This window comes from Sapajus apella, unplaced genomic scaffold (genome assembly GCF_009761245.1).
Source record: "Sapajus apella isolate SASKATOON/1434 unplaced genomic scaffold, GSC_monkey_1.0 scaffold1, whole genome shotgun sequence".
In the NCBI taxonomy this organism is placed as follows: Eukaryota; Metazoa; Chordata; class Mammalia; order Primates; family Cebidae; genus Sapajus; species Sapajus apella.
In genome coordinates, this window is record NW_022436941.1 from 29962742 (window position 1) to 29978411 (window position 15670).

At 35.1% G+C, this 15670-nt stretch overlaps 1 protein-coding gene and 2 pseudogenes across 2 annotated transcripts in view; 2 read left to right on the forward strand and 1 right to left on the reverse strand.

Annotated features, from left to right (window-relative positions):
- Nucleotides 1-15670, forward strand: part of TMEM232 (transmembrane protein 232) — a 195047-nt gene that overhangs the window by 67047 nt on the left and 112330 nt on the right. Inside the window, exons 3-5 of the mRNA XM_032274759.1 lie at nucleotides 7727-7838; nucleotides 9104-9209; nucleotides 11838-11995. Of these exons, the coding sequence (XP_032130650.1) occupies nucleotides 7727-7838; nucleotides 9104-9209; nucleotides 11838-11995 (376 nt within the window). The remainder of the gene's footprint in view (nucleotides 1-7726; nucleotides 7839-9103; nucleotides 9210-11837; nucleotides 11996-15670) is intronic.
- On the reverse strand, nucleotides 3561-4415 carry LOC116553948 (annotated as a pseudogene). The gene has a single exon (XR_004269979.1). The product of XR_004269979.1 is annotated as a serine/arginine-rich splicing factor 9 pseudogene (transcript).
- Nucleotides 4676-5165, forward strand: LOC116549300 (annotated as a pseudogene).

Genomic DNA, 15670 nt, shown 5'->3' on the forward strand with positions numbered 1-15670 from the left:
GCATATTCCCTGTGTATTCTTTTAGTAGTTTTACAATTTCAGGTCTTACATTTAAGTATTTAAATCATTTTGAATTGATTTTTGTATGTGGTGTGGGATAAGTGTCTAATTATATTCTTCTGCATATGGATATTCAGAGACTGCCCTTTCCTCATTGTGTATTCTTTCAACCCATGACTGTAGATATATGGATTTATTTCTGGATTTTCTATTCTCTTTGATTGGCTTTTATATCTGTTTTTATGCCAGTACCATACTGGTTTAATTACTGTGGCTTTAAAATATTTTGAAGTCAGGCAATGTGAGGTCTCCATTTTTGTTCATCTTGCACAAGATTGTTTTGGCTATTCAAGGTCTTTGTGGTTCCATACGAATGTTCTTATTATTTCTGTAAAAAATGTTATTGGGTTCGATAGCAATTGAATTGAGTCTGTAGGTCGCTTTGGGTAATATGGACATTTAAAAAATACTGAGTTTTCCAATCCATGAACACAGGATTTCTTTCTATATCTTCTTTGTTTTTTTATAGATCTCTTTTCTGTGTCTTCTGTATTTCCTTTATCAATGTTTTATAATTCTCATTGTATGTTCTTTCACCTCTTTGATAAGTTTACTCCTGAGTATCTTATTTTTGTTGCTATTAGCAATGGGATTGTTTTCTTCATTTGCTTTTTTGTATAGTTCATTGTTTATATATAGAAATGTTAACTGATTATTGTCTGTTCCCTTTTTATCCTGCAACTTTATTGAATCCATTTATTAGTTCTAAGAGATTTTTGTGGATTATCTAGGAATGTCTACATATATGTCATCTGCAAGAAGAGATAATTTTCTTTCTTTCCAATTTGAATGCCTTTTATTTATTTTTTCTTATAGCACTATGATGAAAATATATGGTAGAAATGGGCATCCTTGTCTTGTATTGTGTCTTAGAGGCAAAATTTCTCATTTTCTTTCATTGATTATGATATTGGCTGTGGGTTTTTGATTTGATGGTCTTTATTGTGTAAAGTAAATTGAAGTAAATTTGTTTTACACCCATTTGCTTGAGAATTTTAATCATGATGGAAGTTAAACTTTGGCAACGGCTTTTTCTCTGTTGAGATGACTTTTTTTTTGTAATATGGTATATTACACTGATTTATTTTTGTATGTTGAACCAGGGATAAATCTCACATGGTCATGGTGTATAATTGTTTTAATTTGTTGTTATATTTGCTTTGCTGGTATTTTATTTATGATTTTTGCATTTACGTTCACTAGGGATATTGGCCTATAGTTTTATTTTCTTGTAGTGTCTTTGTATAGTTTGAGTATCAAGTTGATGCTGGCCTCATAAAGTGTGTTTGGAAGTGTTCCCTCTTGTATTTTTTGCAAGAGTTTCTGAGTTGGTAGTAATTCATCTTTGAATGTTTGGTTTAATTCCACCGTGAAACCACCTGGTCCTGGGCTTTTCTTTGGGAGGTTTTTTATTACTAATCTAATCTTGTTTTTCTATTCATGTATTTAGCCTTTCTATTTATCTTGATTCAGTTTTGCTAGCTCATATATTTCTAGGAATTTATTCATTTCTTCTAGGTTATCCAATTTGTTGGTATATAACTGTTCATAATAGTCTTTTATGGTCCTTTTATTTTTGAGGCATCTGTTGTAATGTTTTTATTTGCATTTCTGATTTTATTTATTTGACTTCTCTTTTTTACTTATTCTAGCTAATGGTTTTTCAATTTTGTTTATTTAAAAAAAATTTTTTTTTTTTTTTAGACTCCAGCCACCAGTTTTATTTTCATGCTGTAAAGTTCCCTATTGTTCCCATTTTCTGTTATATATGAGATACAGAGAACCAGAAATTTGCTTGGTGAATAATCAACTGTTTTGTATATCTAAATACCAATGAGATAATAAGCGAGACTTGTAAAGCCCTGAAACCAGGGTAAAGAGCAACACAATCCACTATCAAAGGATTTCAGTGCCAGAACTGTGAAGTGTTCTCTATTGGTGCTGGGACAGTCCAGCTGACAATTACTGTCCACTCCAGCACCGAGGGCTGGACACTTGTGATTTCTGTTTGCCTTCCCTGGCATGGAGCCCAGATCTGTTTCATGAGCAAAGTGACTACCGAGGCGGCTTCTCTGATGGAAAGTTGGTTTTAAGTCAGAAATCTGGAGAGATGTCATGGCGGGCAGCAGCCCCAATGGGCCTAGCCCTTTGTAGGGCAGAGTGTCACTGTCTGCTGTGCTAGTGCCCATGCTGCATTGAGTGGGCTTGGCTGCTGTGGTTGGCTTGTCCTTTAGTGGTTGGCAGATTGTGTGCAACTATTACGAGGAGTTTGTTGCTGGGAGTGTACGGGAGAGGGGAGGAAAAAAGGGTATTGGATGTGTCCAATCACTGGAGGATGAAGTGGGTCACTCAGAGTGAATGGTGGTTGGGATGAGAGTTGCCTGTCTTCAGCCAGTGCCTGTCCCATATGTGGGCTGGACTTTGACAGCCTGGCAGCGAGGGTGTTTGTTTATAAAATGCTTGGCCTGCACAGGGCCAGGGAGAGGAACTAGGGAACCCCCAGCATTAAAAAAATAAAACAAAACACTTCTCAATGCCAAGGTTGTAACATAACAGCTGCTCGAGGATCTTCACTTTTTTTTTGTTTGTTTTCCTCATGGCAAGCCCACGAAAACATTTTTTTTTCGTGCCGCAAAAGCTACACCAGGGTCTGCTCTTGATAAAATAACAGCAAGTTTATGTGATCTTAAATCAAGGCTTGATTCAAGAACTTGTGTGGCACCAGATGTCTTTGCTGAAAACATGAAGCTCAGAGAGGACATCCATCATTTGGTCAACTATATTCCCCAGGGTTCAATAGATTTCACTCTTTGAAGGAACGTGGTACTTAGTTAGGGTGGATGAAAAGCACAGAAGAACTTACACTCGGCGTCCCACTCCAAATGACGACACTTTGGATGAAGGAGTAGGACTTGTGCATTCAAACACAGCAACTGAGCATATTCCAAGCCCTCCCAAGAAAGTGCCAAGACTCCCTGCCACAGCAGCAGAACCTGAAGCAGCTGTCATTAGTAACGGGGAACATTAAGATATTCTGTGAGGTGCAAGACTTCAGGGTGGGGGTGGGGATGGGGTGGGAGTATGGGAACGGTTAGAGGAATGGAATATCTGGGCATAATTTTAAAGGATTACATGTTATGTAAATTTTTATGTGACTGACATGGAGCCTGGATGACTATCGTGTACTTTGGAAAGTCTCTTTGCTCAGTTTGCAGACATGCTTCCTGTTGTGGTCTGGCCAATGCCAAATGTACTCAAATGATGTTAAGGGCTCTGTAAAACTTCATACCTCTCTGGCCATTCATATGAATGATGTTTGATTTTTAAACATGGTATAATGAATCGTGTACTTCTGTCAGAAGAAAGCAGAGGCACTAATCTCCAATTAAAAATTTTTTAACATGTAAAAAAAACACATTTAAAAAATGCAGACATTTTTAAAGTCTAAAGTTCTCCACTTTAGACTTTATACAAAAGCTTTTTTTTTCTTTTCCCTAAAATTTTTTTTTTTTTAACTAAACGTTTAAAATATATTTCTAAACAGAATGGGCCAACTCAGTAACAGTAACTGCTGATCTCCATAGTAGAGTAACCCACAAAGACAGAACTGATTTTTTTTTCCCATAATTGGGTGAAAAATATACAACTTGCTTCTGAACCAAAACCACAATTTCTGCAGTTTAAAATGTTTCACTGCTAATATGGCCCTGGTAGAAATTATGTAGTTTTTTTTCTTTTAAAAAAAATTTTTAAAAATTTCCTAAGACACTAAATGATCAATCTGGAATGTAGATTCTGAGCACAAAGCAGCTCAGTTAACCTAAAAAATAAAGAAAAAATTCCCATCGCCTGTCTCAGTAGGGCCTGAAAGGAGAGAAGTAGTGTAGGGAACCCTTGCTTTGGTACGGAGAGTCACGACCCCTTGACCCAGACCAAGACCATGAGTAGCCATAGCTGGTGCTTCTCTCAGGATAAACTCGGATGTAGGAAGTTTCACCCTGATGAGAGCGGAGTTTGGTGTCATTCAGTTTACACAGGGCATATTCCATGTCTTCTTTTCTGAGATACTCAACCATCCCCACTCCATCCTTCTGCACATCGGCATAACAGACATCCCCAGCTTCTCGCATGTGATCCTTCAGGTCCTGCCAGCTGCCTGATGGAGGAAGTCCTGAAACAAGAACTCGGAAATCAGATCTTCTTGTAGGAGGCCCATTCCTCCCACCATGGGGCCACCCACCCCGACCCCCATAAGTCCTGGGGAACTCCACATGAAGCCGACACTGGCCATAATCATAACCATTCCTTCCATAAATTGCATCCTCTGCATCTCAGGGGTCCTCGAGCAGCTGTTTTCTTTGTACATGTTAATTCCTTCTCCACGTATCACAGACCAAGATCATCACCTCAGGTAACCATGCTTCTGCCAGTGGAAGCCATGAGGAGACACTATCAAGACCTGATTTTTGTGTGCTGTCAAAGTAAACCACAAATGCTTGGACAGATTCTGCAATCTCTGCAGTAACAAGAAATTTGTTTGGTACCACACATAGATTGATGTGGCTGAACCACACAGTACACAGTATAAGTAGTAATGACTTATACTGTGCTTCCGCTGGAGCCTTCTTGGGAGGTGGGATTAGGAGGCCAGAAGGAGATCCCTTCCAGGGTGCTAGGCCGAGATGGATCTGCTCAGGGCCCAACAGCTGGCTGCAGAGCTGGAGGTGGAGATGATGGGTGATATGTGCAACAGAATGACCAGTGCCTGCCACCAGAAGTGTGTGCCTCCTCACTACAAGGAAGCAGAGCTGTCCAAGGGCGAATCTGTGTTCCTGGACCAATGTGTGTCTAAGTACCTGGACATTCATGAGCGGATGGGCAAAAAGTTGACAGAGTTGTCTATGCATGATGAAGAGCTGATAAAGAGGGTGCAGCAGAGCTCTGGGCCCTCGTGAGGTCTCAGTCAGTATACACCCTGGGCTACATCCCACCCCTCCCCACTTGAATAAAAGTGCCCCCTGTTGGGTGTCATCTGTGAAGACTGCCAGGCCTAAGCTCTCGGTAGAGAGTCTTCAAGATCCCAGAGTGGTAGTGCTTTCTCCTGGTGGTGAAGTATTTGTCACACTGGAATGTGACTGCGTGTGTATGTATGTATGTGTGTGTGTGTGTGTGTGTGTGTGCATATATATATATATATATATATATATATAAAAAACAACTTTGTTGACACCTACAAAAAAAATAAAATCATCAAAAACAACTCTTAGTTTTGATGATTTCTAGTTTTTTATTGTCTATTTATTCCTACTCATATTTATTATTTCCTTCTTTCTGCAAACTATAGGATTATTCTTTTTGTAGTTCCTTGAGGTATAAAGTTAAGCTTTTTTTATTTCAGTTATTTCTTCATTTAATGTGAGTATTTATTGTTCTAAGTTTTCCTCTTAGTACTGCTTTTGCTGCATCCCAGAAGTTTTGGTAAAATGTGTATATAAGTTGGTTGGTTTGTGAGCACTGAGAAAATTATGTAAAGATAGACACTAAGTCATTAATCTTGGCTGTTAATCTTGACAGTTCGAACTAGAGGCAGCAGTGTTGGGAAGCAGTCTATTAACTTTTCATCATGCATCTCTGAATGTTTGGCTTATTAAAAACAGCACTGTTATCTTCATATTTTTAAAAATGTAATTCCTAATGAAATTACACAAAATTAAATGGATGAAGGGCTATCTTTCTTAACTTCCAAACTCTACATACAAATGAGAAGATTAAAGCTATTTTGGACACTTTATGTAGAGTAGGTTCACATAGATCAAAAATATGTTACCCCAGAAGACTATTGAGAAACAATTTTCAGCCAACATTCACCAAATATCTTTAAAAGCAAGAATGGAATGAAAATCAGGAAATCAAAGATGAGTTACTTATTTCAAAATGCCCAATTATCGCAGACTTGGTGTGTTCTAACAAATCAACTCTTCCTCTGTTGTACTGTAGGCTCCATTATGGCTGGATTGTCTATTTGGCTACTGCAATGCAAAACTTAGTGCCTGATATATAGAAAACAGTTAATAAATTCTTAGTAAATGAGCTAATTAATAAATATTCATTTTAAGATTGGTGTTTAACTGCCCATTTAAAAAATAGCAGTTAAAGAGTTGATTATTTCATTAATTTCTCTGTTCTGGGATATCTTATAGTTTATTCCAGTTTACAGAACATCTTATCATTACCTCTGCTCAGCCTGTGATCATGTAGCACTATTATTAATTTTTAGTACATCTGTCTCCCCAGTAGGACTGTGAGTCACTCAGGGACAAAATCTGATTTCTATTCTTTTTTTCTTTATCCCGTAGAGCAACAAATTCAGTATATTCTATTTCAGTAAATACAGTAATTTAAATTTTTTTTTAGATTATTCTTTCTAATAGCATGACTCCGACAATAATTTTACTTCACAAAAACTTAGTTCATTGATTCTACTGTTCACTATTCCTTTGATATTACTTTGATCCCATACCCATCTTGTTATAATCACTTCAGTTATTCTTTTGCCTACACCTTCAACTTAATTTATCCTGCTTCTCTTTGAAATTCACACATACTCTCTCTACATTTTCCCTATGGGATCCTTTTAATTCATAAGACCTTAAATTCCATATGTGTGCTGATGACTTGAATATTCATATATCTTGTCTGAATTTTTCTCTGAAATTCAAACTCATATCTAACTGCTCACACTCCATCTCCACTTGATGGCCATGGTCATCTCAAACATAGTTTGTCCAATACTAAAATTATTCTTTATCTTCACTCCACATCTTCTACTCTTAACAGTGTTCCCCATCTTAGTAAACAGCAATTCCGTCCTTCCAGTTACTCAGTTGAATCACGACTTCTTTCTTTCTCTCACGCCTAATTCTAATTCATTGGCCAGTGTGGTTGGAGCTAAAGGCAAAACATATCCATTATCCAAATTCTTCTCCTTATTTATATTCTACAATCTTGATCCATGCCACCATTGCCTCTCACTAACTACATGTAAGCTCCCCCTTTTGCTACATCCTGCCTTCCTCCACTGCAATTCTCAATATTGCATTGGAGCAATTCTGTTGAAACTCAAGTTAAATCATGCCACACCTCTTCTCAAACCCTACAGTAGCCTGCCATCTCATGTGGTTAATATGGCTACTTGATATCTCTTTGACCTTACTTCATACTTACACTTCTTTCTTCCCTTGCTTACTCAAATCCAACCATGTTTGGGCGGATTCCACTTGCATAGAGGGAGTGAAAGTTCAGCTTAAATGAATCAATGCTGATTTATGTGAGGAGATAAATCAGTCTTCAACATAATTGAAGCTGTGCTGGATTTTATTTGAAGACGACTTATACCAGCAAGACTTATAGCAGTCATCTCAGAAACTTTCTCTCAGGGGCCACAAAGGTCTTTGACAATGAAAATTATGTTTCTTAATCTAAGGGTATGACAGAATAAATCCAGGAGGCTTGCATGTGTATCTTTCACTGATTTTTTTGTGTGAAACATTTTTATTAAGAAAGTAATTATATTTTCTGGAATATAGTTATAGCCACTGGAAGTTGATTAATTGAAATCTGGAATAGGTATAATCTTTGAATGTTAATTTTTGAATTTTTTGTTTAGGCCAACATTTTCAGTCACAACAGAATTCATCTTGAGATTCAATCAAACACAAAATTCCAAAGAGAAGAAAGAATTGTTGGAACTAGCTAGAAAAATCATTATCAGATGTAAGGTAATGGCACATCATTTGATTATTCAGCATGTTAACTTCATTTTCTAGTTGGTACCTGATTACATATTCTAAAATATTGTAAGAAAAAATAAGAATACGTCCTTCTTTAATTATAAGTAGGGATAGGTAAAATTTTAATGCAAATTAAACTTAAAGCTTATAACCAAATAATAAAAGCTTTCTGTAAATTTTGTGGGAATATAATTTTTGATACCCATCCAGGAGCCCATAGCTAAACGTTAAGTCTGGCAAATAAATTTTTGATTATGAAGATTCTATTTTTTTCTTTAAAAAGTTAATTGAGATATTCTGTGTCCTAAAGGGGAAAAAGGCCTTTCTAAACAATTATATACATGAACAAAGTATTCTTTTCTTTCTTTGTCACAAACTATTCTTCACTTAACTTGTGAAAAATATGTTCTTTAAGAGTATAACATTAATCCCCAAATTTATAAATAGATATCAAAACAGAACAGGAAGTAAAGTAAGTCCTTGCTTTGCCTTGTCTACATTGGATTCAATTTAAGTTTTACAGAGAAGTAACATGCATATTTTGCTTTGATATGAATAATTCATTAAATAAAAGCTGCACAAAACTGGTGCATAAATTAAGCCACCTTTTTTTGTTGTTGTTATAGTGGTTATTTTCCAGTTCATGGCTGCCCATATTGAAAAACATTTGATTATTAAAAGACTATACTTTTGATAAGTGTGTTTGCAGACAGGTGCCAGGAAGTGCATTCATCAATGAGCTTTTCTCCAATTGACCAAGTGGTCCCTGCAACAGTCCCAGGAGTGGGCACAATAAGGGAAGTGGAGTAATCCTGATCATCTTCCTTATGTTCATTAACTTCTGTACATCAACAATGAAGTATCTATGATTTTCCAGCAAACTAACATCAAACCCACTTCTGTTTAATCACATTTCTTCAGTGCTTCGCCTTATAAAATTAAAAAATATGCATTCCCTTGGGGGGAAAAAGGAAGTAATCACCAGAAAGTAAAAAATGAGAATTATTTTCAGCAAATAGCTAATGACATTAGTCATAATATCAACATTTTCCACATCTTAACACTAATACAGTTTGCATAAAATCTCTAAAAATCTGAGTAATAAAAGCAAAAATATAAAATTGCATACAACTCTGGCCACCAAACATTAGCTTCATAGAATGACTTTTGGAACACAATTAAGAGGTAAAAATAAATAAATAAATAAAAATATGTACATTTTAATTTGTCTTTTTCATGCTTCCTCATAACAGAGAAAATTGGGTCTCAAAACCTTGGGCTCTGGGAAGCATGTGCATCTTCCTGCTGCATGGACTGAAGTAATATATCTGGCTCAATGCAAAGGGGAAATCCAAGATGGTATGTACTTTAAATTCCTATTAGGTATCCTAAGTATTTTCTAGAGTATCAGTTAAGGCAAAATTTGAGAACTTTAATTTTTAGAAATTGTACAGAAGACAAGTTTTCCACTCTCTATTGAAATACATTTTATTATGAAAATTCATTTTATAATATTGAATTTATGAATTTACTTAGCTTTTTAGTTACAAAATTGTTTTAAAAACTATTACTCAGCATAGCTTTTATTACTTTTTTGCCAAAATTAGCAACTAATTAAAAAGTAATATAAAATGTCATTTAATGAATTCCAATTACAATAGGCACTAGACTTTAGAAAAATTTGTTTCTGCATTTTATAATTCTTCCTAATAAAACATTAATCAAATGACCATTTGTTTTCCACTTATTTTAAATAGCAAGCTTTACTCATTACCTTTTAATTTCTCACTCCTCATTTATGCCTCCTTTTAAACATCCTCTAACTGATCTAAAAAGAAAATTAAACATTATTTTTAAGGGAGTAAAATTCCTTGTACCACTACCATTAAGTTGTATATATATGCCTTTTAAAATACTTTTAGAATGTTAACCACATGAAGTCAGAGAGAATTTCCCCATGTAAATTAGGTTTGTGGTGCTGTCTAGGAGTTTTCAAGCAATAGGAAGAGTAAGAAGTATTTGTATTTAACTTGCCTTTATGGTCCTTCATCACAGTGTGCCATCCACAGACTGACCTCTATTAAGAATTTAAATGATATTGAGGTAAACAGTCTTGGTTTACCAGCAAGAAGAGGCTGTTTGCTCTTCATTAACAATTAAGTTTCAGTTTTATTTAGACATCCTGCAGTCATGTGATTTAGGAGGACTGGCTCTTGCCCAATCTGAGGTGGGTGAACCATGGATGGTCTAAATCAGGGGTCCCAAAACCCTGGACCACAAACTGGTACCAGTCTGTGACCTGTTAGGAAATGGGCTGTGAGTAACCAGGGAGTGAGCATTACTGCCTAAGCTCCACCTCCTGTCGGATCAGCAGTGGCACTGGATTCTCCTATATAGGAGTGTGAAGCCTCTGGTGAACTGTACATGTGAGGGATCTAGACTGCGTGATCCTTATGAGATAAAACCAGTCCCTGTTGCCAAAAAGGTTGGGGACTGCTGGTATAAATCAATTATGGCAATTCCTTTTCACTTGCCAGTGATTTGATAGGGGTAGCCACATGACCTGGTCCTGAGCAAAGAGATATAAAGACAGCTCTATTTGCTGTACTTTTTGTTGACTTGCTTTTGAAAAAGACATGCCTGGGAAAAAAGCATTCCTTTCCTCCCTATACGCTTGTTTGTTCCTGTCTAGTTTGCTTGGTAAGAACATGATGCCTGGAGCTTGTGCAGTCATCACAGTCCTCATGCACATCAGGGGGAACTAGAAGATGAAAGAAATGTGGATATAGAGGGCAGCTATATTAGCTGTCCCTGGAACCTTTCCAATTCGAATCTTGTGAAATAGTAAACCTCCTTATCTTAAAGACATTTTTGTAGAGTTTTCTATTACATACAGCAAAAGCATTTTCACATATTGAACTCTAAATAATACTCAATATGACTTCTTTTTACTCTCTTCACAGCTAAAATAACTGAATGGGTGTTTTACCTGTATTCTTTTCTGCTCCTTATTCTATAGTCCACCCTCCACTCAAACAGCTTTGTTTACACTCAAATGAGCCTCAATTCCATATCATGGCCTACAAGGCTCTGCATGAACTGGCTCCTAAATACCCCCCTACTCGCTCATTATGTTCAGCTATACTGACCTCCTACTTGTCCCTTGAGGATGTCAGGGTTCTTTCCTCACGTCCTGTGCTTGCTGTTCGTTCTCATATATTTACATGGAAGCTCCTCAGAACTTTTGTAGTGACATGAGAAGCTTATTTCTCTAGGCTCTTAGCTCTATATTCTTCTTCCTTCGGCTCCACAGGGAAGCCTTATTTCCTCTACCTTGATTCTCTAGTCTTCTGCTATTCCCTTTTTATCTTTAGCACTGCCTTTTGTCATCCAGTTCTGTCCTATTTCTTCACCATGATGTATGTGGCCTGGTGATTTATTTGGTGTTGGGCCTGTATAGTGTTGGATCTATAGTAGCTGAGCCCCCTTGCACGTTTCTTCCTTCCTCTAGCCTCATGACCTTGGTGGCTTCTGTTTCAGTTGCTTCATGCCATGAAGTTGAACTTCCTACGGGGCAGCTTAGGGTTCCAAAGCTAGTATCTTGAGAGGGAGGCGGGGGGGGAGAGAGAGAGAGAGAGAGAAAGAGAGAGAGAGAGAGAGAGAGAGAGAGAGAGAGAGAGAGGGAGGGAGGGAGGGAGAGGGAGAGGTCCAGGTGGAAACAGTGCTGCCTTTTCTGATTTAGTCTTAGAAGTCCCACAGGGTCATTTCTGCCTCATTCTATTGGTTGAAGCTGTCACAGGACCTACTCAAGTTTAAGAAGAGCATATGGGTATCACCTCTTGTTGAGAAAGGTGTCAAGAATTTGTAAACTGTAATTTCCTTTGCAAAGCTAGTATCTTGAGGAAATAATTGCAAACATTAATTAAAGCATGTAGAAAAACAGGATGATTTTTAAATGCTACAGTTTCTACTTTTTTAATATTTCAGAAGCTTTAAATATGCTTTATGCTTCCCTGGACCATGCTCCCTTTGATTATGATCATCTGCCTGCCCTATTTTTTGTTGCGGAATCGGTTTTATACAGACTCTGTTGTGATGCATCCCTCCAGACATATTTATATTCAGTTGAACTAAAGCTAGCAAAGGTATGTTTTGAAAAACTTCTTAATGTTTTTAAATATTACATATAGTACATGTAACAAAATGACATCTGTTTCAGGATCAAAACAGAACATTTAGTTTTATTATAGAATATTCTTTTGTTTGATAGTTTAATCTTCTCTAATTGTGAGTAGTACATTATTAGTGTTGAATATCCAAATGGAGATAGTTTGAGAAAATATAATTTCACAAACTACATAAGAAAATAACATTTCATTAAAATCAACATACTTAACTGTTTTTCTAAGTATATATAGTTTTTCTTTTCTATTTCAAGGATATTTAAATGCCACCTCCTTTGCCATTTAAAAATGCTGACAAATAACCTTAAATAACTGCCCAATTTGGGAAGCTTAATTGTTTTTCTAATATTCTATGTCACTTTAGACCTATAAAATGAGAAACTCTTTTCAAGTAACTTGTATTTTACCAGGTTTTTGAGATCATATGGTTTCATTCTCAGTGATGATTATGGTTGACTGCTGCAAAATACATTATTGGACAAATAAATTTAGTTTAATAGTTTTACTGCAAAGAAAGAAAAGACAGGCTAACAGTATTTCTTTAAGATGGTTCTATATATATATACATATATATATACACACACATATATAAATGAATGAAACAAATGAAATTGATTATGCAGAAATGTTTTTAAATTAAATTTTGGTTATTAACTGTTGGAAATCAAGCATGAGAGAACATTTTGGGGAGACAATCACATTTCAGTCATTATAAATCAAACCTAGATGTTCTCTGACACGTTTGGGAATAAAAGACTTGTGGAGGCCAGGCAAAAGCAGATACAGAGGACACATAGTAGAAATTGATCATGCAAAAAACTGAGCTTTGTAGAGAATAGTCAAGATATTACCAATAACTCTCTTGGGATGGTGAGATTATGATAATTTTTTTCTTTTTTTCTGTATTTCCAAAACTATCCACTAAAAATGTGTATTTATATTTATAATAAAAACAACATGTAAGTAAAAATAAAATATATAAAATATAAAAATTTAAATATACATATTTATAATGAAAAAAGCAATGTAATAAAAGTTTTGAAATGGAATAGAAAAACCCAGAGCAAGTCTGGGTTTTATTACCTTTCTTTCTCATCTCCTTTACTGACCTTTCTCCATTTCTTGTCTTCTGTACTTCTGTATATCTGCTAGCAAGAAAAATAGCTATAAAATATAGTTTTATCCATTGAGCATATTGCTTATACTTTGCACATGCCCTGTCATTTTATTGTTAAAAGATTTCTGTATTTTCTTATCTACAAAGCCAGACAATTTGTACCAGTTCTTATAACAGCTGCAGACACTTACATATCACTTAACTATGTGTCTTACACAAAGGTAAATGCTTTAAATGTATTAGACACATTAACTTTTTTTGAGGATTATTCATGATTTCACATATTCCACATCTGTCACTGTAGCATAGAGAGTTTTTTTTTTTTTTTTGGATTTCCTTGCATTGGGCTTTGCCTTTCTCTGGTGCCTAGCATAGAGAGTTTTAAGTGACTTCCCAAAAGTCTTAGCAGAGGGAGTTTTGAAATGCTTTGTGGCTCCAGAGTCCAGTGCACTCTCAGCTATGATGCTACACATCTACCTTGGTTCTCAGATTTACTAATTTTTACTTAATTTTTTTATTGATACATATGTAATATTTTAAATATTTATGACTAGTATGTAAATTTAGAGTATACATCACCTTGAGTATTTATTGTTTCTATGTATTTGTCATTTCAACTCTTATCCTCTAGTTTACTTAGAAATATACAAAGCATTGTTGGTAAGTATAGTCACCCTATTCTGCTATCAAACATTGTATTTAATATTATATTTGTACCCATTAACCAACTTCTCTTCCCCTCCCACTCACCCACCCTTTTCAGTCTCCGATGTCTATAATATTATTCTATTCTCTTTGCCCATGAAATCAAATCTTTTAACTTCCACATATGAGTGAGAACATGTGGTATTTTTATGTCTGTGCCTAGCTTATTTCACTTAACATAATGACTCCCAGTTCCATCCATATTGCTGCAAATAACATTTCATTATTTTTGTGACAATATTGTATTGTGCATATACATCACATTTTCTTTATCTAATCCACCCATTGATGGACACTTACATTAATTCCATGTCTTTAAACTTGTGAAGTGTGCTCCAGTAAACCTCAGAGTGCAGGTATTGCTATAATACACTGATTTGCTTTATCTTCCTAAGAGATAAATGCCTACTAGTGAAATTGCTGGATAATATGGTAGTTGTATTTTTAGTTTATTAGGCAATCTAAATACTGTTTTCCATAGTGGCTGTACTAATTTACATTCCAGCCTATAGCATATGAGTCCTCTTTTCTCTGCATCCTTGCCAGCATTTTTTTTTCTTTTTAATAATAGCTATTCTAACTGGAGTGAAATAATTCTTCATTGTGGTTTTGACTTGCATTTTCCTTATGATTAGTGATTTGAACATTTTTCACCTATCTATTGGCCTTTTGTATGTCTTATTTTAATAATATCTATTTATGTCTTTTGCCTATTTTTAATAATATTATTTGGTTTTGCGCTTTTTGTTTCATTGGATTTTTTTTCTTTTTACTGTTGAGTTCCTTGTATATTAAATGTATTAGTCACTGTTTGAAAATATTTTCTTCAATTCTACAGGTTGTCTCTTCACTCTGTTTATTGTTTACTGTGAAGAGCTTTTTTGTTTAATATAGTCTCATTTGCTTATTTTTGTTTTTGTTGCCTGTGATTTTGAGGTCTTAGTCATATAATCTTTGCCCAAGATTTTTGTCCTGAAGGTGTCTTCCTATGTCTTCTAGCAGTTTTATAGTTTCAGGTCTTATGTTTATGACTTTAATTCATTTTGAGTTGAATTTTGAAATGGTGAGAGATTTGCAGTTTCATTCTTCTGCATATGGATATCTTATTTTCCAAGCATCATTTATGAAAAGGGTGCTTTTTACCCAATGTTTGGTTTTGGTGGCTTTGTTGAAGATTGGTTAGCTATAAATATGTGAATTTATTTCTGGGTTCTCTATTCTGTTCCACTATTTGCTTTGTCTATTTTTATAACAATATCATGATTTTTTAGTTACCATAGTCTTATGTTTTGAAGTCCAGTAGTGTAATGCCTCCAGCTTTGCTCTTTTTGCTCAGGATTACTTGGGTTATTTTGCCTCTTCTTTGGTTTCATAAAAATTTTAGAATTGTTTTTCTATTTCTGTAAAAAATGTCCTTGGTATTTTGATAGGAATTGCATTAAATCTGTATTTTGCTTCGAGCAGTGTTTTCAGCAATATTAATTCTTCTGATCCATGAGTATAGAATGTCTTTGTATTTGTTTACATATTCTTCAATTTCTTTTAACAGTGTTTTGTAGTTTTCTTTGTAGAAATCTGTCACCGTCTTTGTTAAATTTATTCCTAGAGTTTTTTTTCTATTATAAATGCAATAAATGAGATTGCCTTCTTGATTTCTTTTTCTTCTATTTTATTATTGGTGTATAGAAATGCTATTAATTTTTATATGTTGATTTTGTATCTTGTAACTTTACTGAATTTATCAGTTCTAAAGTCTTTTGCTGGAATCTTTTTTTTTTTTTCTAAATATAAAATCATATTATCTGCAAAGAGAG